The sequence below is a fragment of the Chroicocephalus ridibundus genome, chromosome 3 (genome assembly GCF_963924245.1).
Source record: "Chroicocephalus ridibundus chromosome 3, bChrRid1.1, whole genome shotgun sequence".
Lineage (NCBI taxonomy): Eukaryota > Metazoa > Chordata > Aves > Charadriiformes > Laridae > Chroicocephalus > Chroicocephalus ridibundus.
The window spans coordinates 55,044,406-55,066,943 of record NC_086286.1 but is presented as its reverse complement, the minus strand read 5'-3'; the positions used below and the strand labels follow the sequence as shown (position 1 = coordinate 55,066,943).

Below are 22,538 nucleotides of genomic sequence, written 5' to 3'. Positions count from 1 at the left end.
CCTTCAGCATGGCTGAAGGAAGAAACTGTGAGGCCACGTTGAGGTAGTTTTTGACCTACAGTGTGACTTTTACATCTTGCTTTAGTGGTGGTTACAAAAGAAATGTTCCATTGGTAGCTTAGTCTCATAGTTCTAGATATCAGTGACTTCCCAAAAAGAGCTGCTCAGCTGGACTAAAGTGGTTCTTCAGTGTGACTGCCCTGAAGTGCCACCACTCATATTTGTGTCGGTATTTGTGCCAGTAAACCTTACTTGTCCTGAGTGTATTTGGCATGGCTCATAAATATAAAATTGTATTTTAAATTCTTAACTTTTCTTTAAAGGAGAGGATTGCCAGGTGAAAGATCCAAGGTATGGTCATGTTTATAACCTGAAGCCACTTTCCAATAAAGACATAAAAGTGAGTACAGATGAGTATGACTACTACTTCAGAGTTTGTGGAGAAATAACAGAACCTTGCAAACCAGAGGCTCGCACTGTGTCATCGTGTCAAGTAAAGAAGATGGACAATACTTTCAGAAAAGTAGCAGGTATAACACTTGATTGGAAGGAACTTAAAGAATGGAAAGATTAACCAGGGCAAGAGGGGTTCTTGCTGATCTTGTACGTCTTCTGAGATAAAGCGCCCTACCACTCTTGCTTCACTTGCAAATAAAATGTCATGTACATCGTTATCCTGACACACAATTTAGGAATGAGCTCAGCCCTACTGTACTGGAGTAGTACTCATTCAATAACTAGGTCACAAGTTTTAGGGGAAGGTTGAGGTCCTCCTGTCAGTACTTTATCATGCATGTTATTGCTGTCCATGCAACCCTGTTCCCAGAGGCATTACTGCAGTCGTGTATTTACTGGATTAGCTGTTTACTTTTCTCAACTCTTTGCTTCTAGGCTTGCTTACAGAAAAACTGACTTTCAAAAATGGTTTAATAATGATCAATTACACAAGTGGAGAAAAATGTCATAAAATATACGAACGATCAACTGCCATATTATTCTATTGTGACAAGACTACGTCTGAGGTTAGTTTCAAAACGTATACTTCCTGTATGTACTGTCTTCCAGAGTTGCCCTCTTCTTAATGTGTGGAAGGGTAAGGTGAAGAACATGAACTAACTTCCTTCAGGGACTGCCTAATTGCTTACAGATTAGGCAGGAGATTGAAAGGTCCTGTGAGGTAATAAAAAATGAGGAATATTTTGGATTTCCTGTTTATAGGAGGTACCTTTTTCATGCCCAAGGGAAGTCAGGGCTTGTTGTTCCTTTAAGGGATGCCTGCCATTAGCAAAGCTCTTGAAGCTTTTCTTCCAGAAATAACAGCCATTTCTTTGTAAGAAATAAAAGGTAGGAGGGTGAATCTGCAGGAAAGCGGGTATTACATGGCCAGACCAAAATAAGCTGGTTACTTACTTTTAGTATCTCTCTCTGTACTTTGCTTTCCTTCCTGTTCTTAAACAATGGTGCCTAGAGTTACTTTTGCTCTTCCCCTTATTTTGTGGAGGAGGCAGAAGCTCCTAATGGCTGCCCTTTTATCAAAAGTGGTCATGTGGATAAACTCAGGTTTGGGAGAAGCCACGCTTTCAGCTCATCAGAGGCATAGTGTGGCTCTAAGATAATATGTAAATCCAAGTTTCTGGATATTCTTGAAGCAAAACTGAAACATTTTGATAGTTTCAGTGTTTCTAAATGAGAAAGTAATTTTCTTTTTGTATTTTGTTCTTTCAGCCTGTATTTTTGAGGGAAACTCCAGATTGCACCTACATGTTTGCATGGCATACTCAGTATGCTTGCCCACCTGTTAAATCCACTGAGTGCTCCTACAGGTAAGTTGTTTCCACAAACTTAAAATGGAGCTGTATGATGACAGAAACAAATACAGCCTTATTGCAACTCGGCGCAATACTGCCATTTTAGCTGTTGTGTTTTGGCTTTTTCAGTAATCAGCTACTGTGGCATTCAATGCCAATGCAATGTATTTTAAGTAACTCTTGCAAATTGTGCTTCTTAAAACTAACTTCCCCAAAGAAAAATACTTTCTTTGAGCTTCGTCTGGGGAATGAGCTTAGTATTGAGGTGAATTGTTGGATATGCAGTTACTGATTGAACTCCGAGTGTGTTAGGTTGTTACAAGTGTCTAGTTATTATTTAACTATAGCTAATTTAAACAAGAATATAACTGCTGTCTGTTTGGAACTTCCACAAAACAAAGCTCCAGGAAAAATGTCATGTATTTCTGTCACAACCAAATATTAGCTCATTAAGACTTGATAAGTGGGGTCAAATGTGGCTAATAATTGGCCCAGAGTCTTAACATCTGTCATCATGATAGGTTTCTACCCTAAGGTAAACCAATCCACTGAAACTGACTGTGCATTTGTGCTTGCCGTGCGCTGAAAGCCTACATGCTTCAATGGAAAGTCAGAATTATTCTTGCGTTGGCTGAGGGCTGTGTGCACCTAGACAGTTACTGTGGGGATGGCTGGTGCAGTGATATATCACTGTACTTAATTTGAGGTTTGTAGGGAGCAATGAGCCTCGTGCAGAGTTCCTTACCAGCATGATAATCTGCTTTTAGAGTTATTAGGTTCAAAGTTGTTGTAGTAACTTAAGAATTGGAATTTACAATTGCTTGATTTTTTTTTAATGCCTCTTAATTTGAATCCTTTGTCTTTCTTACAGGGATAACGAAGGAAACTTCTATGACTTCTCATCTCTGACACGGCATAGAGAGAATTGGGAGGCAATTGCTCTATCTGCTTCTGCACAGAAATACTATATTAATGTCTGCAAGCCCTTAGTACCATATGGTGCTGCACGTAAGAGCAAAATAAAAATTGATTCTTGCTGTAGTTAGCGGAGGCAACTGGTAGGACAGTACTGCAGAGTCAAAACATCGCAAAGCAAATTACGTGGAGACGGTGTAATTTCAGCACCGGAGGGAAGGGTAGATTGTGGGCCTGATTTCCACCTGCTTGGCAGCTGAGATTCACTAGTAGCTTTTCTCTTCTCTTGATGACTTCAGCACTCTAGCTTTTCCATCCTCGTCCAAAGTCTACTATAGCTCTTCAAGATTAAAAAAAAAAATAATCTTTTGGCACAATGTGTTAACTTCAGAATTTTCTCTGTGGTATGTTCCGACTGAATCCACATTTTGTGCAGTGGAAGACCAGGTAGCAGACTAGCCTTTCATTCTGTGTAGGAGTCTGCTTCCCCAGTAGTAGCTGCCACTACTTTCTGCATGACCTTGAGTGAAGTGAGGCAGTTGCTGCTACTTGTGATTTTGCAGGAAAAAAACCCACCCCAATGAGTATAGTTTGGACAGTGGTTTGGAGATAGATCAGCCATAATATACCTGAAAGTAGAGTAGTGTAGCTTTATTCCAGGCAAGTAAGCCTTGATAGCATTTGGAGTAATAACACGGTTTTTGTTCATTTTTATAGGTTCCTGTCCTTCTGATGCTGCTGCCTCCCTCATGGAGGGTGCAAAATGTACCAGTCTTGGGGAAGTGGCTGATGGTCCCCGGTGGGAAAATGGTATTTCTCTTCTGAAATATATTAATGGGGAGCAGTGTCCAGATAAAATTCGCAAGAAAACAACGATACTGCGCCTCAAGTGTGATGAAAGCAAAATTGTAAGTGGACGACTTCTGGTGGGGTTTTATGTTTTCATGAGTTGTTCATACCACTGTACGTGTATGGAGAATGATGGGTAGTTCTTATCCATTCCCTAATTGTCTGTAGTTTGATGGGAGCCAGTCCTGTAAACAGACGGGCTTATAAGTACTTGAACTTTAGATGCTGAGCAGTTTTTAAGAGAACTTTTTGTACAAAATCTGATAACATTGATTTTTGTCGTCTGTAATAGCTTCAAATTGTTTGTTTGTGTCTTGAAGATGAATGTATTGCAGGTTGGGAACTGTTTCAAGTAGTAAATAATGCTGTTGGCTTGGGTGTAGTTCTTAACTCTTGCCCATCTGTATGCCTTGCCATTAAGTAATCTTCTATTTGGTGAGATGTCTTACCCTCACCATTTGGATTTTCTGTTGCCCAGCCTTTAGTTCTCCTCTTGTCACATTTATTGCTCCTGATAATGATTCTGCACTGTTGTGTATCTGAAATAGTCACAGTTAAATACTCTGTCCTTGGGTTAATTCATTGGACCATGCTGGTCTGTTAAGTCCTAGGACTGGCATTTGAATTGAGCTGAGCTACAGGCTTCAGGGATAACGCCATGGGGTGAAGTCTTACTGTATCACTCTGTAGAGGTGTTACTCTCCCCACTGTCTCATGTTTAGGAATCGAAGCCAGAACTTATAACGGCCATTGAAGATTGTGAATATACCTTCTTATGGTTCACCGCTGCTGCGTGTCCTCTTAAAAGCAATGTGCAAAATGACTGCCGGGTAACCAATCCTGCAACAGGTAAGGAGGAGGCCTCAGGATTTTGTATGTGGAAGAGGCTGCTGGAAGCAGTGCTACTGCGTTTGTGTTCTTGAGGGACTCCATTAGAAAAGGGCAGCATGATTTATCCTCTGGATAGTGACTAATAAGCTTATCGGTGGGAAGAAATACCTTGTAAGGTACTGCAATGTCCCTTGGAACATAAATAGTCTCTAGTTCTGAAACTAGTTTTACCTCTATTAATATGAGTTAGTAACCGTTTGCCTCTCTAAGCTAGCAGGCAAGCAGAGGCTGGCTGACCTTCCTACTATGTTAAATTACTGAAAGCTTTTAATACAAAAAAGTCTTGATTTTAAATCTGAAAAGATTAAATTATTCCCCCATCTGCCTACAGGCCACCTCTTCGATTTGACGTCGCTAAAGCGCGAGTCTGGCTATACCATCAGTGATTCACACAACAGAAAAATTGAGTTGAATGTTTGCGCTGAAGCTAAAAGTTCGTGTGCTAGTGGAGCTGGTAAGCATCTTATCCTCTCTGATACTGTAATCGTTGACCATAGAGTACCCAAAGGATATACTTACGCTCAAGTTTACAGTAAAATCTGAGGGGCGGGGCTTACTGCAAATGTGGGAGGAATGAGCAGAACAGCTGTGTGGCTGAATTGGCTAGGAAAAGATCGTAAAACTGGTTTAGGAAATGAAGCGATGTATTCCTATCAAACCCCATTCCTAAACTTACATGGGCTCACTTGCAGTCCAATCCCTTTAGGTCCAAATGGGTGGGTGTTCTTTTGGATGTGAGGGCAGGAGTGCAGATGCTTCTACTGCACCTCTTGTCTGTTATCAAAAGGAAGTCACAAGGTTCTAGCTAGAATGATCTGAGCACAACAATTGCTCTGTAGTGATGTGTTGCTGTAATGCATCTGCACTGAGCCCTGTGTCTGGACTTCAAACCCTTGCCAGTCCCCGTTCTAGCTTTCTGTTCTGTTTTGGATGCTTCTAAAACATCAGTTCACTTGTATTTTAAGATGCTTAGTAGCAGGTTGAATTGCTAGCTCTTCTGTCAAACTGAATATGAGACAGTATTTAAGCATTGTAAATGCTAAAATTGGAGTATTGCTGGTGAATTAAAAATTGGTTTTGTGTAGTTAGAAGAATATACTGGATTGATTTGGTTTTTAAGAGGCATCTTAATAAAATTACATACAATCTGTCTGACAATTTGTTTTAATCTCTCAGTTTTCAGGAAAGTGGTAACCAAACACAGTGCTCTCTGATTGCGTAATTGCATATAAATGCAGTATGTTCTGTCTTTGTGTTGGTGCAGTTCAGCTCAGTTTAATGGCAACTCTGGATGGTGTGAAAAAGCCTATCTTTTGTAGGAAGATTAAAGTGAGACTAAAATCTTAAGTTTCCTGCTGTGCAATTTTGAAGGGCAGTTACATCAGACTTGTATGGTTTTGTTAATTTTTCTTTTTTTACTTCAGCTGTCTGCATCACTGGTGGTCCAAAACCAATTAACGCTGGAAAACTGAGTAAAACTTTAACTTATGAAGATCAAGTGTTAAAGCTTGTCTATGAAGATGGAGATCCTTGCCCTGCAGACCCTGAACTGAAGCATAAAAGCTATTTTAGCTTTGTATGCAAGTCTGATGTTGGAGATGACAGCCGGCCTGTTTTTCTGTCTTTTGACGAGCAGACATGCACTAGTTACTTCTCTTGGCATACTTCCTTGGCTTGCGAGGAAGAGGTAAGAATTACTTCTACAGAAAACACTTGTAGGTCTAAATTTCAGGGAAGGGGGCTAGGCATAATAGCAGTGTATGTGTTAAATATCTTGGGGGAAAGGTGTCTTTCTATAGTACAGAACCCAAGTTTGTGTAGAAATTCTCAAATACTTTTCTTACTAACTTTTTCAGCAGAGGTGAACAATACTTGGCAAATTTCTGGTTTGCGTGGTGAGCCAAGTTAAAACTTCAACGCTTCAGAATAACTCCTCTGTGGAACCTACTTAGCTGCTTTTCTGTACAGATCAAATGGAAGCCATAGGGCATCTTCTTGGGAATTGATGGTTAAGATGGTTTTCGTCTGCAGCTTGTAGGTGCTTATTATCTGTAGACAAAAACAGTGACAAATGCTGCCTTACTTAAATCAAATCTGAAACTCTTAAGTGCAGCCGCATTTCTGACCTGATGAAGGACAGTGTGTTTGTCAGTAAATCAAAGCAAGTAATAAAGGGATAAGAGCAATAAAATGCTCTTTCTTATAGGTGACGTGCTCAGTATTGAATGGCAGTTCCATTATTGACCTGTCTCCCCTGATCCATCGCACTGGGTATTATGAGGCATTTGTGGATGAAGATACAACAGATGTTTCTCCAGACTTCTATATCAACATTTGTGAACCCCTCAATCCTATTAAAGATGTCAATTGCCCACCTGGAGCAGCTGTTTGCATGGTTCCTGTTAGTGAATCACCAATAGTAAGTACTATGCCTGGAATCACTGAAATGTGCGTTTCCCTGCCTAGTTTAAAATGGTATCGCTGCCTAGAAACCTGATTTGAACAATGGGTTAAAGAAATGGAATACAAAATCAAAATCTACCCTGCAAAATTCCCTTTCATCGCTTTTTCCTATGGAGAAGTAGTTTCCTGTCCTGAACCCCACCTTTTTTGGGTGTCAGAAGATTCCATACTGTGACAAACATGAAAAATTACTACAGAGATTTTTTTCATGTAGTGCTATGTGCCAAATACAGAGACTGGGGAGCGGAATGCCTCTTAGTCCACCGTTCTGTGGCACATAAATGGCATGCTTGATCCCATGATAGCCTGTTGCAATATGAAGCAGAATATGTCCAAGCATGCTCCAAAATGCATTTAGTACTTTCACGTCAGGACTTGACAGCTGCATGAATAGCAATCCTGTGACAGAATGTTGGTTAACTTCACTGTTATTACCTTGAGAATTGGTGGTTCTTACCTTTTGAGGTCTCGTTTGGGAGCTGTAGAAGATGCACATAAAAATTTGAGTTTGTTTTCCATGAACTTCCACGTTGATCTACGACTGTACTCTATTGGTAGTGCTACACTATTTTTAAGTGATGGCCCAATGATTTAAAGACGAATCTACCTGTAAGATGCAGAACCTCCCTGGCTTTTGTCAAGCTTCATCAAAGAGTGTTTTGAGCCGCTCAACTTGTGTTTTGTTAGGATTGAAATGTAAAAACTGTTCTCGAGTATAGAATGCAGTTTTCAAAATTGCAGTAGTTGTGCTCCCATGTAAACCAAGCAGATGAATCTGAATTGATCTGAATCTCTGGGGTGATCTGAAATTTAGGTGTGTCCCATGTGTCTCTTAATACATGTTTTTGCTTGTGTAGGATATTGGTCGTGTTACTGAACCTCCCAAGTTAAACGAGGCAGTAAATGAAGTTTACATCACTTACAACAGCACTACTCCTTGTCAGATAAACAACAAATTGAACTATACTTCTCTTATTGTGTTTCACTGCAGCCAAGGAACTAGTCTGGTAAGACATCTATTAAACTTATGTTGATATTGGAGTGCAATGTGAAGTGTAGTAAACAGTGTTAGCTTTGTTTAAAACTAAATCAAGGATTTGTTTCTAGCATGTAAGGATGGACTTGTTTCAACAAGGAATATACTAAATATTTAAGTAGTCAAGGCTACAAATACTTAGTATTTATATTCTTAACCAGGCAAAACTTCATAGACTGCACAAACTTTAGACCTGAGAGTAGCAGGTTCTGATGATTTCAAGGATCAGATTCCACTGAAGTAATGTAGCGATAACTTATTGCTGGCATTAAGCTTAATCTGTATTGCAAGTTGTCTAGGTCCAAAAGCTTGTACTTGTACCACAAGCTAACATGAGAACCGGTGTAACTGTTTGGAAAGCCATTACTCTGAAATGTTTCCCATAGGTTGTAACCCTTTCAATAATCATTCACAGCTTTAAAAATTTGCATTTAGATACTTAGGTTTTTATTTGTGTTGACACCTGAACACTAAATTGAGGTTGCATGCTGGTGTGAATCTAACGCTTGGCTTTTTTGAATGCTGTAGCAAACTGTAGAGAAGCACTGAAGTATCATGTTTGACAAACTAGAGCTTGTTGAAGATACTCAGAGGAACCATTGTCCATCTACATGGGGCATGAGCCGAAACTCCAGGCAGCTCTGAATAATACACAGGCCATACTTATATTTTTATTTAAATTATGACAAAAGAAATAGCATTCTTTCTAAACCTTGACTCAGTGAACTTAACTTTCGCTACCATAGAGAAACGCAGCTCTTTCACAATTTTGTTGCTGCTTGCAACTAAGCTGAACGTCAAAATCTCTAATTAATAAGAAAGCTTGTGTACTTACTTCAGTTACTGTTTTGAATGTTTTCCTGGGGCTAGGTAGAATGTACTTCACTTATAACTTTTTTGGTACTGGTTGTAATATGAAGGCACGGTGTTTGTCCTGCAGTCAGTAAAATCTAGCCTCAGTAGTAACTGAGGCTAATTGTTGGAGGGAAGGAAGAAAGCAGAAATAACAACAAACTCTCAAAAAATTAAACCTAATGTATCTTGCTGTGTTCTTTGGTAACAGGGCAAGCCAAAGATGATAAGGAAACTTGACTGCAGTTATGTGTTTGAGTGGGAAACTCCAGTTGTGTGTCCTGATAAAGTGAAAACTTTAGGCTGCTCTGTGACTGATGAACAGCTACATTATACTTTTAACCTAACCAATCTTTCTGGAAGACCATTTAAGGTAATGCCTTTTGGTGGTGTCATTGATTTTTTTTTTTTTTAATTTATTTTTTAATTGCTCATTGCTATGAATATTTTAAGACTGAAGCAGGGTTTTCTTTTAAGCATCCTGGGGTGTGGGAGGAGATTGAAGCATGTGCTGCAGCTGTGGTCAGCATTGATATTTGTTTGGCCTCTGTCAGAGGTAATAATATTAGAGGGGAATAACATCAGTTTTTTTAATGTTTTGGAGAGGGAAATTAATGGATATACTGATGGAGAAAGAAAGGAGAAATCTTCACCTGTGCCTGAATCTTGAACATGAAGACAACTCTGTTGAACAGACCATATCCTTGGTCCTACTTTATCTGCAGTTTTGCCATATTAAAGAAGACCAGACTTGCAAAATTTAGTTATCTTATTTTCCTCCTGCATTATGCAAGTACTGCATGACACTTGGTTTTTGAAGCGCTTGGGTGGTTCTTTGTGAGTATTAACTGGAGGCTCTGAGGCAGCTTTGTTTGTGATGCTTCTGGATGTCCCTACAGGTACTTTCTGGATCCAACAGTTACCATATTGGTGTATGCAGTAAGGCAGGAGATGTGCCCCAAGGAAAATGCAAAGATGGGGCAGTGTGTTTAACATCTGAAAGTGGTGTGTCATCTTTTGGAAACATAAAGGAAATGAAAATGGACTATAGCCATCAGGATGAAACTGTCATCTTGCAGTATACAGGAGGTGATCGGTGCCCTCCAGGTGAGATTGAAGCAGACCTATTCCTCGTGTAACAACTTGTCAGCTCTTTTTACCCTTAAAATACAAGGTTTTGTTGTGATAGGAGGGAAGCAACATGGATTTTTGCATACATTAATAGAAACATGTAGTTCCATTAAATCACATGCATCATACTAATCTGCAACATCAAGATGTATCCCCTAGAAGGGAGTGCAACTCTTCTGTGCAGATGATCATAGCTAACTGTACACTACATCCTAGTTTTCTAATTGGGTTTAGACTCAATGTTTCAGTATTTCTGTTGTCTGCCTGTAACTTTTCTTTAGTATTGAAGTACAGGCTTTGGATACGGTTCTGAATATGGATATGCCTGCTATTCCACTGCATGTTATTAAGAGGATATACCTTTCCTTCTCAGTGACTGAAAAGGGAGAGCTTTGTGTGTTCCCCTTCAAGTACAAAGGGAAGACCTATGAGGAATGTATTACAGAAGGAAAGAATAGGCTGTGGTGTGCTACAACTGAAAACTTCCAGGGAGATGGAAAGTGGGGATTTTGCGGTAACGGTAAGAACTTCCTACACTTCATGTACAAGGACCTGAGCTAACACAGGGAGTTAGCCATTATCAGGCCGGGCAAAAGATCTCTGGTGCAGTACAGTGGAAGTGAAGGAATAGGAGTGGGCAAGACAAGGAATCTATGGGACAAACCTGACTTTGTTCAAGTGACTAAGCAGAATAGTTTTGAAGTAAAAAGTTCATGCCTTTAGATCATGAGTATTCAAGTCATAAGAGAGGACTCTGGAGATCAGTCGTTTTGGAAGGAACGCTACTTTCTAAAAAAGCATGAAAGCTAACCTAGGGAAAAAAATTGCTAGGAAAAGCATTTGTGCCTCTCTATTTGAAACAATACCTGATTAAAAATTTTTGTTGCTACCACAGAATTGCTACACTAAAATCCATACGTGCTTGAATGCCTCTTGCAAAGTATTTTTTTTCCCTTTTGTTCCCCGACCTTCCCCTTATAGCAACTGCAAGAAGGGAATCTACCATTATCTTCACATGTGATGAAAATGTTGGTGCTGGGAGACCACACCTTCTGAGTGAGACACTTGGCTGCGCTGTGACGTTTGAATGGAAGACTCAGGCTGTATGTCCTCCTAAGAAGATGGAGTGCAAGTTTGTCCAAAAACACAGAACATATGATTTGAGAATACTCTCTTCCCTGACGGGATCATGGATCTTTTTCCACAATGGGAATTCGTGAGTAGTGAGAAACTCCCAGGGAGCAGCTTGCTCATCAATACAGTTGAAGTTGTAATGTAGCATAGTACTTCTGTTTGGTCCCTGGTCAGGGTCTGTTTAAATCGCAGACAGTGTCTTAAAACTCGATGCTTAATACTGCATATAGACAAAAAAACAGAAAGGAACCCATTTTATCTGAAGAGGATGAATAATTACTGTCTTCATTACCCCTTCGCTGTATTGGTAACCATTTTAAAGGATGAATAAGTCTAATCTGAAAGCTTTTTAAGCCTTTCTATTTAAACTGTTATCTTAAAGTCATTTTGTAGTTTAAATGCAATTTTTTTGATTCTTAATCACGTTGAACAAAAATCTTAATGACTTAGTTGCTGTCTTTTGAATCAAGTGTGTAACTTTTTGTCTGAAGTCTAAGTAGGGTTTTTTCCCCCCCAAATTCCTCTAAGTTGAAACTTAGAGGAAAATATGAATGGCAGGAAGTCATCAACCTCTCCAGCCTCCCCTCCCCCAGTTAGCGAATAGAAATGAGTTGGCAATGATGAGAGCATCTAACTCTAAACTTACGATAAGCTGGGGAGTGACAAAACTTGTTTCATTCACTGCCTTGATACTAGCTCCTCTGGTCTAATAAAACTTAACTGGTATAGCTCCAAAGATACGCTGTATTTAGCACAGTACCTTTATAGCTGGAAAAACTTTTGGGCATTTCTTGATTCAGTTCCAATTTCAAGTTTGGTCAAAATTGTGAACTAATCTGGTAAACGATCAAGCTTTTTGCACAGAGTCATTTATTTGAAAATGATAGTTAGAAGTAATCTGCTAAACCTTAGTACATGCTTTATTCCGTCAGCTAATTTCTTTCAACCTGTCTAGGTTCCTATGAGGATTCTAAAGTTTATATGTCATTCTTTCAGTTTAGCCTACATTAATTTTAAAGAAGTCTTGTCTACCACGTTCTCTGTAGGTACTATGTGAATCTCTGTCAGAGGGTACATGAGGGACCCACAGGCTGCCCTGAAAGAGCCAGTATTTGCAGGAAAAGCAACAATGGAGACGTTCAAGTTCTTGGACTTGTTCATACTCAGAAGCTGAATGTGACAGGTAGAGTTATTTTTGTTCCTGTAGAGAGCTAGAGATAGTTAAATCTTGCAAGCTAGCTATAGTGGTTCTTAAATTATGGTGAAGCCTTTATTTTGAAATATCTCCACCAGTGAATCTTCTGTTTTAAAAACCAAAACAGTAAAACTATTCCTCAAACTTAAAAAGTGGTGTTCAAGCCATGAGAAAACACTGAAGCAAATAAACAGTGTTGTTATTAAAGCTGTAAGAAGTGAATCGTTCACCTGAACATCAAGAAACGCTTTTTTACAGTGAGTGTGCCAGACCACTGGCACAGGTTGCCCAGGGAGGTTGTCGAGTCTCCTACCTTGAAGATATTCAAATGCCATCTGGACACGGTCCTGGGCAGCTGGATCCCAGTGGCCTTGCTTGAGTAAGGGGTTTGGACCAGATGACCTCTAGAGGTCCCTTCCAACCTCAACCACTCTTGTGATTCTGTAAGTGTGGGAGGGGGAATTATTTTTGTTCATCCTGTTTTAGATGACTTGTTCTATGTGCATTAACTTCTTCAATTAAAGCAGCATGTGAAAGGTGACTAATTGGCTTCACTCTTAAGGAATAAAAAAAAATTCTCAACCTTACTCAAGCTTTTAGTTTAAAGAATATTTTTTTAAAATTGCTGTTGAGTTTGTGAAATCGGGGGAAATTTTCCATCCAGCTACAAAAACTATGGGATATATTGCATGTGTTTATTGCCTGAGTTTGTTTATAAATGGGTATCTTCATCTACTCTTATGTTTAAAAAATTATGTGTTAAATGTAAACATTTTTATGAACATACTGGTGACCTGAACACACAATACGATGTAAATACAAAGGTGTTTGAAGAGTGATTTTTAAATTATCATCAAGGTGAAGGCCTCAAATTAATCAAGTACTGTAATTGGTATATGGTCTATGCAGGGGACAAAAAGATCCTAGAAGTTAGTCTAAAGTAATGAAATCTGGAGAATGAGCAAAGGGCATTTCTGACAGCTGCTTACAAAAACCCTGAGTGTCACCGTTCTTCTCTTGTAGGTGATACAGTGTACATTAGTTATTCCAGTGGGCAGGAATGTAGGAAAAACAAAAAAGTAACGACAATTATAGAACTGAAGTGTGCAAAAACAGTTGGCATGCCCATGCTGCAGAGGTGAGTAACAAATTAACATACCACTGATCTTCATGGTTTATTCCTTTGTACGTCTCTAGTGAACTCTAAGTCTCAGGACAGTGACTGTCCGTTCTTTTGGACAGTCTCTAAAATAATCCTTGGTCTGTACTCGTAAGACATGGGTCTTCTGCAGTTTCTGCACCTGTTCACTTCCATAAACAATTGTATTCTGTATTTATCTTAAAATTTCTGGGCAAAAAATTTAGGCGTCGTACTTTAAAGTTAGATTGAACAATGGCAGGGATGCTGTGGTTTTCAATGTCAGTTGTAGTATAACCACTCCTAACTTTGCTCAACATCTGTTTACTGCAGATAAGTGATTGAGCTAATAAAACATGGGTTATTGTTGCCTCAATAGAGATTATTTAACTAGTACGCTGTCCAAAGTGAGGTATAGATGCAAGATCACAAATAGTAAGAAAGGTTGATGGCCTTTTGCTCAGTCTGGTTTTGGTTAACTGTATATTGTCTGTAGAGTTGGAAAACTGAGCAAGATGCTCTGTATGAATCAAAGAACTAGGCAGCAAAATCTGACTAGCTTATGCTCCTTGTCCTAGTTAAATAACATGCAGCACATTAAACCTGCCAAGAGCAGCCTGACATGTTTGTTAGCCGAAATATTTTGATAAAACCCTCTGGTACACGGGGTAACTTCTGGAACTTTTGAAGTAGGAAGCCGAAGTGCAGCCAGGTCTTTTTAGGTCTTGGAACTGCAGAAAAAATACAATGCAACTCTTCAAGTAGCTTTTTTTTTGAGTGCTACTTGAGTGTTTTAGCTTACTCTTGGCATAATGCTTAGGCAGGACATTCCTACACGTGGGTTAGCAGCTGTACGTCTTCCCTTTCTCAAGATAGTAAGCATTTGTTGCTCTTCCCTGGAATCATGAGTTGTCTGTTATTTGGTAGGATTGATGAAGAAAACTGTGCTTACTACATCACTTGGGACACACGTGCAGCTTGTGCTGTGAAGCAGCAGGAGGTGGAGGTGGTGAACGGAACAGTTATTAATCCTGCAACTGGGAAGAACTTCTCTTTAGGAGATGTTTATTACAAGTAAGTACAACCAAAAAAAAAACCAACCACCAACCAAAAAAAGTCCCCACAACAACCAAACAAAACCCCCTCCCAAACCATACCACTTTAGTCCTCTAGAACTGTACTGCGAGAAAAGACAGCTTGGTGTGTCTGTTATCACAGAATCCTAGAATGGTTTGGGTTGGAAGGGACCTTAAAGACCATCTAGTTCCAACCCCCCTGCCATGGGCAGGGACACCTCCCACTAGACCAGGCTGCTCAAAGCCCCATCCAGCCTGGCCTTGAACACTTCCAGGGATGGGGCATCCACAGCTTCCCTGGGCAACCTGTGCCAGTGTTTCACCACTCCCATAGTAAAGAATTTCTTGCTAATATCTAATCTAAATCTCCCCTCTTTCAGTTTAAAACCATTACTCCTCGTCCTAACACCACACTCCGTGATAAAGACTCCCTCCCCATCTCTCCTGTAGGCCCCCTTTAGGTACTGGAAGGCTGCTATAAGGTCTCCCCGGAGCCTTCTATTCTCCAGACTGATTATTCTGTTATCTGAATATTCTATGTTGCCTTAACGGTTCTTAGCTGTCAAGTGGAAACAGCACTGAATTCGCCTCGTACCAATGACTGACTTAAAGGCCTGATTAATAGTGTCACTCACAGCTGGGCTTATAGCTTTGAGCATGTCCAGATGTACTCAAGACTAGTCTAAAGCCTGCACATACTCACCTTGATGTTAGGTCTCTTTACTGTGGGTTATTGCTCTCTTCCATAGTGTGTAGACATTAGTTCAGTGCCAGAGAACTTGATGGTTTTCACCTAGGCTACTGCTTGGCTTTTTACATAGCACCTTTTCTCCCACTCAGATGATCCATAGGGAATTAGGAAACCATGCTTCAGAAGCCTTAAAAGTGAGGAAGGACAGCTCTGGAGGAATGGTCGAGCATGACTGAACGCGGGAGAGGGGAGGGGAAGACCAGCAGTTACGCTGACTGTACGACAATGTTGCACGTAACTCTGGTCCAGAATCTCTTACAAAATGTCAGTGCTAGTGTTACAGAAGGAAGTCCGCCCGTACAAGTGTTATGGGAAGAACAAGCTCTCCTTGCAGGGCACAAACCACTAGTGTGCAGGATTGGAGTAACTGAGCAGAGCATTGTGAATAAACCTGCTGTACAAACGTGCTGATAGCGTTACAAGTATAGAGGAAAAAATAAAAATCAAACAGGCCTGGATGAAACAGGGGAGGAAGTCAGGGCAAAAATAAAACTTGGTGTAATGTTGAGATTAAAGGCAGGTCATATTTGAGCAAGCTCAGCCTTTGAGCAGGTGCCTAGAACAAATAGCTATGAACCTCAGAGCATTCTCACTCTGACCAGCAGGATGAAAGGATGCAATTGTAAATAGTACTCGGGTAACATGCATAGAACTAGTTACCCTTCTGGAGAAGACAGCTAAGCTATGCTATTTATCGTAGCTATAGAGCACACCGTGCGGTTCTTACGGTCAGTAGGCTAGCTTGGGTATGAGCTGCTGGATCATGCTTTTGTCTCCAGTTTATCTTACTCCTTTGGAGGTATTTACATGCTCATACACCCATTGAGGGCAATATAACTAGAAAAGTTTTGCTTTTTGTGCTTTCTTAGAAAGACTATATTTATGCTAAATATAATCCTCATTTGTAATGTTCAGGGAGGAAGCCTCAGTCCTGCATCTTTACCGGCTGCTGAATCAGTCATTCCAACTTGCTCTAGAATCAAACGGTGGTAGCAGCTACCACTGTTGCCTGTCTTATGTCTGGGGAATAACCTAAATCTGTGACTTTAGACTTAAGGATAGACCTGCCCTCTGTTTCCTCAGGTTGTACACGGCTTCTGGTGACATACGGACAAACAGCGATAAATACGTATATGAAATTCAACTTTCTGGTATAAGAAACTCAAGTTTCCCAGAATGCTCTGGAGCAAATATCTGCCAGGTTAAAACTAATGAACGTCGCTTTCGGAGAGTTGGTTCCGCCAGGAAAGCTAAATACTATGTTAACGGTAAGTACTTGCTCACTAGCCAGAATTGCTTGATACTCTGTGTGAATTGCTTCAGCAGAAAATGGTTCTTGTTTCACAACATCTGTACTAATCCATTTCTGTGAAGGTATCCAGAGTCTGTCTAGCAGAATTTAGGTTGGTGTTTTGTTTTTTTTTTTTGCTTCTTATTGTGTAAGCTCAGTGGTGAGTGTGGCCTTAATAGGGTTTGGGCTTGAGACTTGTTGAAAGACTTTGGAAAAAAAAACGCAAGATAGAAGACTTGGTCTTCTGTTTTCCACTGCGCTTGTGCTGCATAAGCAGTCATCTCCTTTACGTTGCTACTTTTTCTTGCGAAGAGCTTAGCCCATGGTTCCATAGCAACAGATAGGATCAGCTATGTGAAAGTATAAGCTCACCCGCAAAGCTGTTACTGCAAAACAAATACCTAACTTTCCAGGGCCTAGTGAACAGAGTGTTCTCAAGGAAGTAGTAAACTATAAGATTTTCTTCTCATTGTAGATGATGACTTGGATGTCACATTTTCATCAGACTCCAGATGCGGTAAAGATAAATCAAAGTTTGTGTCTTCAACCATTTCCTTCCACTGCAATCTGCAAGCAAAGGAAGGCATCCCTGAATTCCTTCATGAGACAGCAGATTGCCAGTATTTATTTACCTGGTACACAGCTGCTGTGTGTCCGTTAACGTGAGTAGTTAACCGTTTCTGAAAGCAGCTTTTATCGGCACTTCTCAGCTAAAGCCTTTTTTGTATTTGCTCATCACAGTGATTGTGGAAAAAATGAAAAGCTAAAATAGCAGTAGACTCACAGGTAGATGGAATTGGTGTTCGTGTATGTGATGTCTGGCACATGACCACTAAATAAAAGCGTGCCAAGTTGATTTGCACCTAAGGCTGCTTGTTTACATGGGAAATGGAGAGTCGTGGTGGAATTAATATTATTATTCTGAGTAAAACCTACTGTAGCTACTGCAACATGATGTTTCATGCTACTGAGAGAAGTAACCAATATTTGGGTAAGGTGTTTTTGTCCTCCTTGCCTTACTGTCTGGAAAACTTTAAAGCCATGGCAAAGACTGCCTTCCCCTCTATCTGCCTACTCCTTTAGGCTGGAGTGCAAATCATTATAGATCTTAGAGGAATAATGAGGTATTTCTGCAATTAATTATGATCAGCTTATCTACAGATCCAAAGAGGAGTAATGAGGTGACAGTGTTAAAAGCAGTGACTGGATCTAGGTACTTACTGGCATTCTTGACATGCTGGCAGCCTCACTGCGAAGAATGGTGTGACAACTACCAGTACTGTTCCCTTTCTGGCTGCTAGCTTGAAAACACAGGAAAACTGCTTATTCCGGTTTAAACAGGCAATTAGTTATTGAGGTCTGTGTAGTTCCATAGTAAGCTGGAAGGTAAATAATTGCTATCACTTTTGCAGCTTGTTCAGGTGCACATTTGGTTCCAAAATAGCAGCTTTGTGTGGATAGCTGCTTCTGTGTAAGCTCTGGAGTGTTTAATTGTGCACTTCAGTCTTGACTGTAATCAGTTTTATGCACTCTTGGAAAGCATACCAGTATGTAGGCACAGTACATACATATTTTTTTTTTTTTTTTCAGTGATTTTTACTTAGAACAAAATCCCCTGAATTCAGTTCTTTATAGCTTTTGGGTAAGACTGAGAGGATGGTGTGGCGTGTTTAATTTCTTTGAATCCACTGTTTCTAATCCAGTTTGGTGCAACTCGTCAAAAAATCTTACTCATCCTTTTCTCCCCAACTTATGTTACTAGATCAACCATTGATCCAGGAAGCCACGAGCATCAGACTGATCAGGAGGCCCAAGTACATAAAGGCCTTTCAAGGAGAAGTCAGGCTGTTGGTGCTGTGCTGAGTGTCCTCCTGGTTGTTCTCACTGCATGCCTAATAATCTTGCTGTTCTACAAAAAAGAGAGGAGGTAAGAAATGATTGAGGGGTTTAGAAGTTTCTTTGGTAGAACTTGGTTTCCGCAGTGAAAGAGAAGTAGTGAACTTCAGAGATTTCAGTTCTGTTTTTCGGTTGGCAACATCAACTGCTAAACCGCTGGGTTTTTTTATGAATTCCGCATTGCTGTCTGAAGGCCCATGTAAAGAGGGCTGGACTACACAACTGAATTGGGCTAGTCTCTATTGTGAACAGCTGCTAATTAAGGAGGATAAAACGATGTGACAAATACCTCTCCTTTTATGGTGTTAAACCGGAACCATGCAACAGTGGTGGGGAACAAGTGCAAATCCAGCTGATTCTCTGCTTTCCAGACAAGTTTGGGTTTGTTTTTTTTTTCCCTTAGATGTGAAGGCCAGAGGTGTTTCAGAGCAGTTACTCTGAAGCTGTGTGTTAAGGGGGAAGATCATCATAGACTGAATTTTTTTAGTGGTTCAGGGTCAAGTGTCACTCTGCGATAGCTTGCAGCTTGTTTGGTGAAATGATTTATGTTGATGGTAAAAATCCAGTGAAGTGAGGGCTAATAAGGGGGATACCAGTCTCCACAATGCAACATTCTTCCTCTTCTCTAGGGAAATCGTAATAAACAAGATAACGAACTGCTGCAGAAGGACATCCGGTGTTGCCTACAAATACACAAAGGTAATACAGTGGCAAAATCGAAGGCTTTGTTTCTTCTTGAATTTTCTTAATATAAAGCTTTCACTAATGAATAAATAAATCCCCTTAATTCCTATTTCTGTCAGTATATGGAAACCATACCATTTGGCTTCAGGAAAGCCACATAGCTGAGAGATCTACATTTTTATAGTGAAATGGGAAAGGAAGATAGAGTTAAGGAAATGTCCATAAAAAGCCAAATAACACATACCTGTACAGGAAGAGAAAGAAGTCTGTTTCAGACACAGTGAAAAGCAATCGTAACAGCATACTACTACGGTATCACTGTCTTATGACTAAGTTAAAGCCAAGGCTGTGTGTGTGGTGTGAGGTCTGACAATTGGGGGAGATCAGCATGTGGCAGTATATGCAGTCTTCTCTTGCATATTTATTTTTTTCTTGCAGATAAACAGTGAAGAAGAAGCTAATGAGAATGAAACAGAGTGGCTTATGGAGGAAGTGGCAGCACCAAATCAAAGGACAGCAAAAGGAGGGCAGGAGAACGGTCACATTACTACCAAGTCTGTTACGTCTGAAGCCTTTACCTCTCTCCACGTGGATGACCTGGACAGTGAGGATGAAGTGTTAACCATTCCAGATGTAAAGATTCAGACAGGAAGAGGACTAGACAAGAGCAAGCACCCACAAAAGAAGCCACCCAGTCTTGGAAGTGATGACAAAGCTTATTTGCTGAATGGGGGAAAAGAAAGGAAAACAAAAGCCAAGCCAGGCCAACAGCAGGCACAGAACTCTACAAATACAGTATCGTTTCACGATGATAGTGATGAGGACTTGTTGAATGTTTAATAACCCCTCTTGTGCCTAATCAAATATATATAGAGAGATTATATATAACGGGACAACACTTCCAACCAAATATGAGGACTTCAGCCTGAAAGATTTTTCTGAATTTTGCCTTTAACAAGAAACCATTGAAAAGGGAAGAAGATAAAGATTTCTTGGTTGTTTACAATGATCTGTTCAGTAAGGCTGGATTTCTAACATCCAGTTGGCTGAGTTATGTTGACTCTCTCTAGCCAGGACACTTTTTTTTTTTTAAGCCTCAGCATAGATGTGAAATGCCTGCTTAAAAAAAAAAAAAAAAAAACCTTTGAAAGGAAAGGATTAAGGCTTAATGAAGCCCCTGGCTCCTGAGACTCAAGTTATCTGACTACTAACATTTTATCTCCTTGTATTTATTGATCCTCACTACTCAGGTTTGCTTAATAGCAACGTGTTCTTCCTGCCGGCAGGGTATTATTCTATGGGTTCACCCATCGTAAGACAAGGAAAAAATATAACTTTTGTGTGTTGGGATGATTTGATGTAAATTTTGGAACTGGTCTAATTTATCCTGTAAATTTGAATATTCGTTCTAATTTAAACAGATCATTGATTCAGAGGTATTGACTGAAAGGTACAACTGTATAGCTTTAGCCTGAAATGGTTGCTGTTCTTTGCATGATATTTTTTTGGTACTGGTCTATGACTGACTTCATCAGTATTTGCCTAAGCAGCTGACAAGCACCCAAAGATTTCTTTCCCCCCCCCCCCCTAGATTATGGCTGGACTAGGCTGACTGCACAGTGAACCAGAATTTTCAAGGATATAAAGGCAGAATTCCTGTAATACATCTGCACTGCCCAGTTTGTCACCGCCAAGAAAAGCCCAACCATTAGAGGAGCTCCAATCGGCACAATACCTCTCTCTGGTATTAATTACAAGGAAAAAAAGTTTGGGCCGTTGTTTTCTGATAGCGTAAGTTCTAGCTCTTACGCTGTGGTCCTGGCCATGGTCATTGATTTGAAATGTTGCTGGCAATGAATACAAGTCAAATTTCCTCTAGCAGTCTTGCTCTTCTCCGGGTGTTTCCTAAATTAAATTATGGGCAATGGTAGGGTTTCAAAGCATCGTACAAGTACATGCATTGGTCAGAATTTTTTGAAACTTTTCATTGTTCCTTTTGGCTGGCTTACTCAGTTTCAACAATGGTTTCTTTTTATAAAAACTCCATTTTGAATCAAAATAGTGTAATATAAACTATTCAGCAATTTCAATAAAAGATATGAAGTGGATATTCCAAATCCCACATCTCAAGTCTGGAATCTTTCTTACACTAGTCTGCAATGCTGCTCATCAGCCTGGTGGTACCCTTTTTTGCTGTGATAGCTAACGTCTTAATTGCATCACTCAAAACAAGAACTGATGTTTGATGACAAAGACCTGAAATATATAGGTAAAGCCCCAGTGGCGTATTCTTTCTTTTATCAGACTTGGGTTTTCTTTCTCTTGTATTGCTACCAGTGAAGCTGTAAATTAGTTTGGTTAAAGCTGTATCTTCTCCTTTTCATACTTAAAACAAAAGCAGTATTTTTTCATATTTAGCATTAGGTTAATTTGGGGGAATGAGAGGCTTGACAGTGTGTTTTTAATACTGCTGGTTAACCATTGCACCAGTTCTCTCAGTGGATATTGGAGAATGCTGCTTCTTGTCCCCAGGTCTTCAAGGCTGGCGTCTTGGAATTGTTTGATCCACAAACCGCTGCATGAAATGACTTCCTGCGTGTTCAGGTGTAACACCACACGCTCTCTTCATTGTGACTGTGCATAACGAGGCTTAGGTAGAACAAAGATACTCTGCCAGGAGGTGCTTATCTGAGCAATATCAATGATTTATTTCTGCAGTATCAATGATTTATTTCTAATATGCGGCTGACAGCGGTGCGTGACTTCAGTGCGTTCCAATAGTCTTGGAACTATTGCCCACGTTTTTTCTAGGCATTTGTCGGTAGGCTGACTGAATCTTACCTTGTTCAGAGCTGGATGCGTGACTTGCTTCACCCGACTATTTTTCCAGTAGAATGCTCTGCCTAACCATAGGGAGGGAAGTGTTCTGCGAATGGTGGGGACCAGATGTGTGTGTAAAAATGGCTGGGCCAGGAGCAGAAACCCTGACAGGTAACAGCATGACTCCCTGGGAAGTGTGACGCTTAAGACACCCACCTGCATGGCACAGTGCCACCCAACCCCTGCCTGGACCGCAGAGAGCGTGGTGGGAAATCAGGAAAACAGGCCCAGGCTGGATCTAACTTTTTGAGTTCATGTGGAACTTAGGCACACTGTTACCAAACAGTTAAACAAAACTGCTAGGAACAAAGCAACGTGAAGTTTTTTAGGCCTAATGGTTTTAAACTTTACCCAGGCTTCGGTTTTTGGTTTCCTTGACCTCAGATGACTGCATGATGTCCTCCTGGTGAGGGAGGCTGCAGGGACAGGCTGTGAGCATGGCAGCTGCTGTGCACTTGTGTGTGCATGTGGAGCTGTTGCAGGCGTGGGATGGTGTTGTGCTGGGCTTGGGGTAACACAGGAGGAGAGTTCTTGTTACCTTGCTTCAG

The 22,538-nt window shown here is 40.4% G+C and overlaps 1 protein-coding gene across 1 annotated transcript in view; it reads left to right on the top strand.

The window, feature by feature from the left end:
- Positions 1 to 21,232, top strand: part of IGF2R (insulin like growth factor 2 receptor) — a 63,011-nt gene extending 41,779 nt beyond the window's left edge. The window contains exons 27-48 of the mRNA XM_063329210.1: positions 324 to 530; positions 892 to 1,022; positions 1,726 to 1,823; positions 2,680 to 2,816; positions 3,441 to 3,631; positions 4,295 to 4,421; positions 4,795 to 4,917; positions 5,888 to 6,150; positions 6,670 to 6,882; positions 7,784 to 7,933; positions 9,026 to 9,187; positions 9,714 to 9,921; positions 10,319 to 10,465; positions 10,927 to 11,161; positions 12,126 to 12,262; positions 13,298 to 13,412; positions 14,340 to 14,486; positions 16,323 to 16,507; positions 17,006 to 17,192; positions 18,293 to 18,457; positions 19,056 to 19,125; positions 19,549 to 21,232. Coding sequence (XP_063185280.1) covers positions 324 to 530; positions 892 to 1,022; positions 1,726 to 1,823; positions 2,680 to 2,816; positions 3,441 to 3,631; positions 4,295 to 4,421; positions 4,795 to 4,917; positions 5,888 to 6,150; positions 6,670 to 6,882; positions 7,784 to 7,933; positions 9,026 to 9,187; positions 9,714 to 9,921; positions 10,319 to 10,465; positions 10,927 to 11,161; positions 12,126 to 12,262; positions 13,298 to 13,412; positions 14,340 to 14,486; positions 16,323 to 16,507; positions 17,006 to 17,192; positions 18,293 to 18,457; positions 19,056 to 19,125; positions 19,549 to 19,950 — 3,800 coding nt within the window. The 3' untranslated portion in view covers positions 19,951 to 21,232. The remainder of the gene's footprint in view (positions 1 to 323; positions 531 to 891; positions 1,023 to 1,725; positions 1,824 to 2,679; positions 2,817 to 3,440; positions 3,632 to 4,294; positions 4,422 to 4,794; positions 4,918 to 5,887; positions 6,151 to 6,669; positions 6,883 to 7,783; positions 7,934 to 9,025; positions 9,188 to 9,713; positions 9,922 to 10,318; positions 10,466 to 10,926; positions 11,162 to 12,125; positions 12,263 to 13,297; positions 13,413 to 14,339; positions 14,487 to 16,322; positions 16,508 to 17,005; positions 17,193 to 18,292; positions 18,458 to 19,055; positions 19,126 to 19,548) is intronic.
- The last annotated feature ends 1,306 nt before the right edge of the window (positions 21,233 to 22,538 follow it).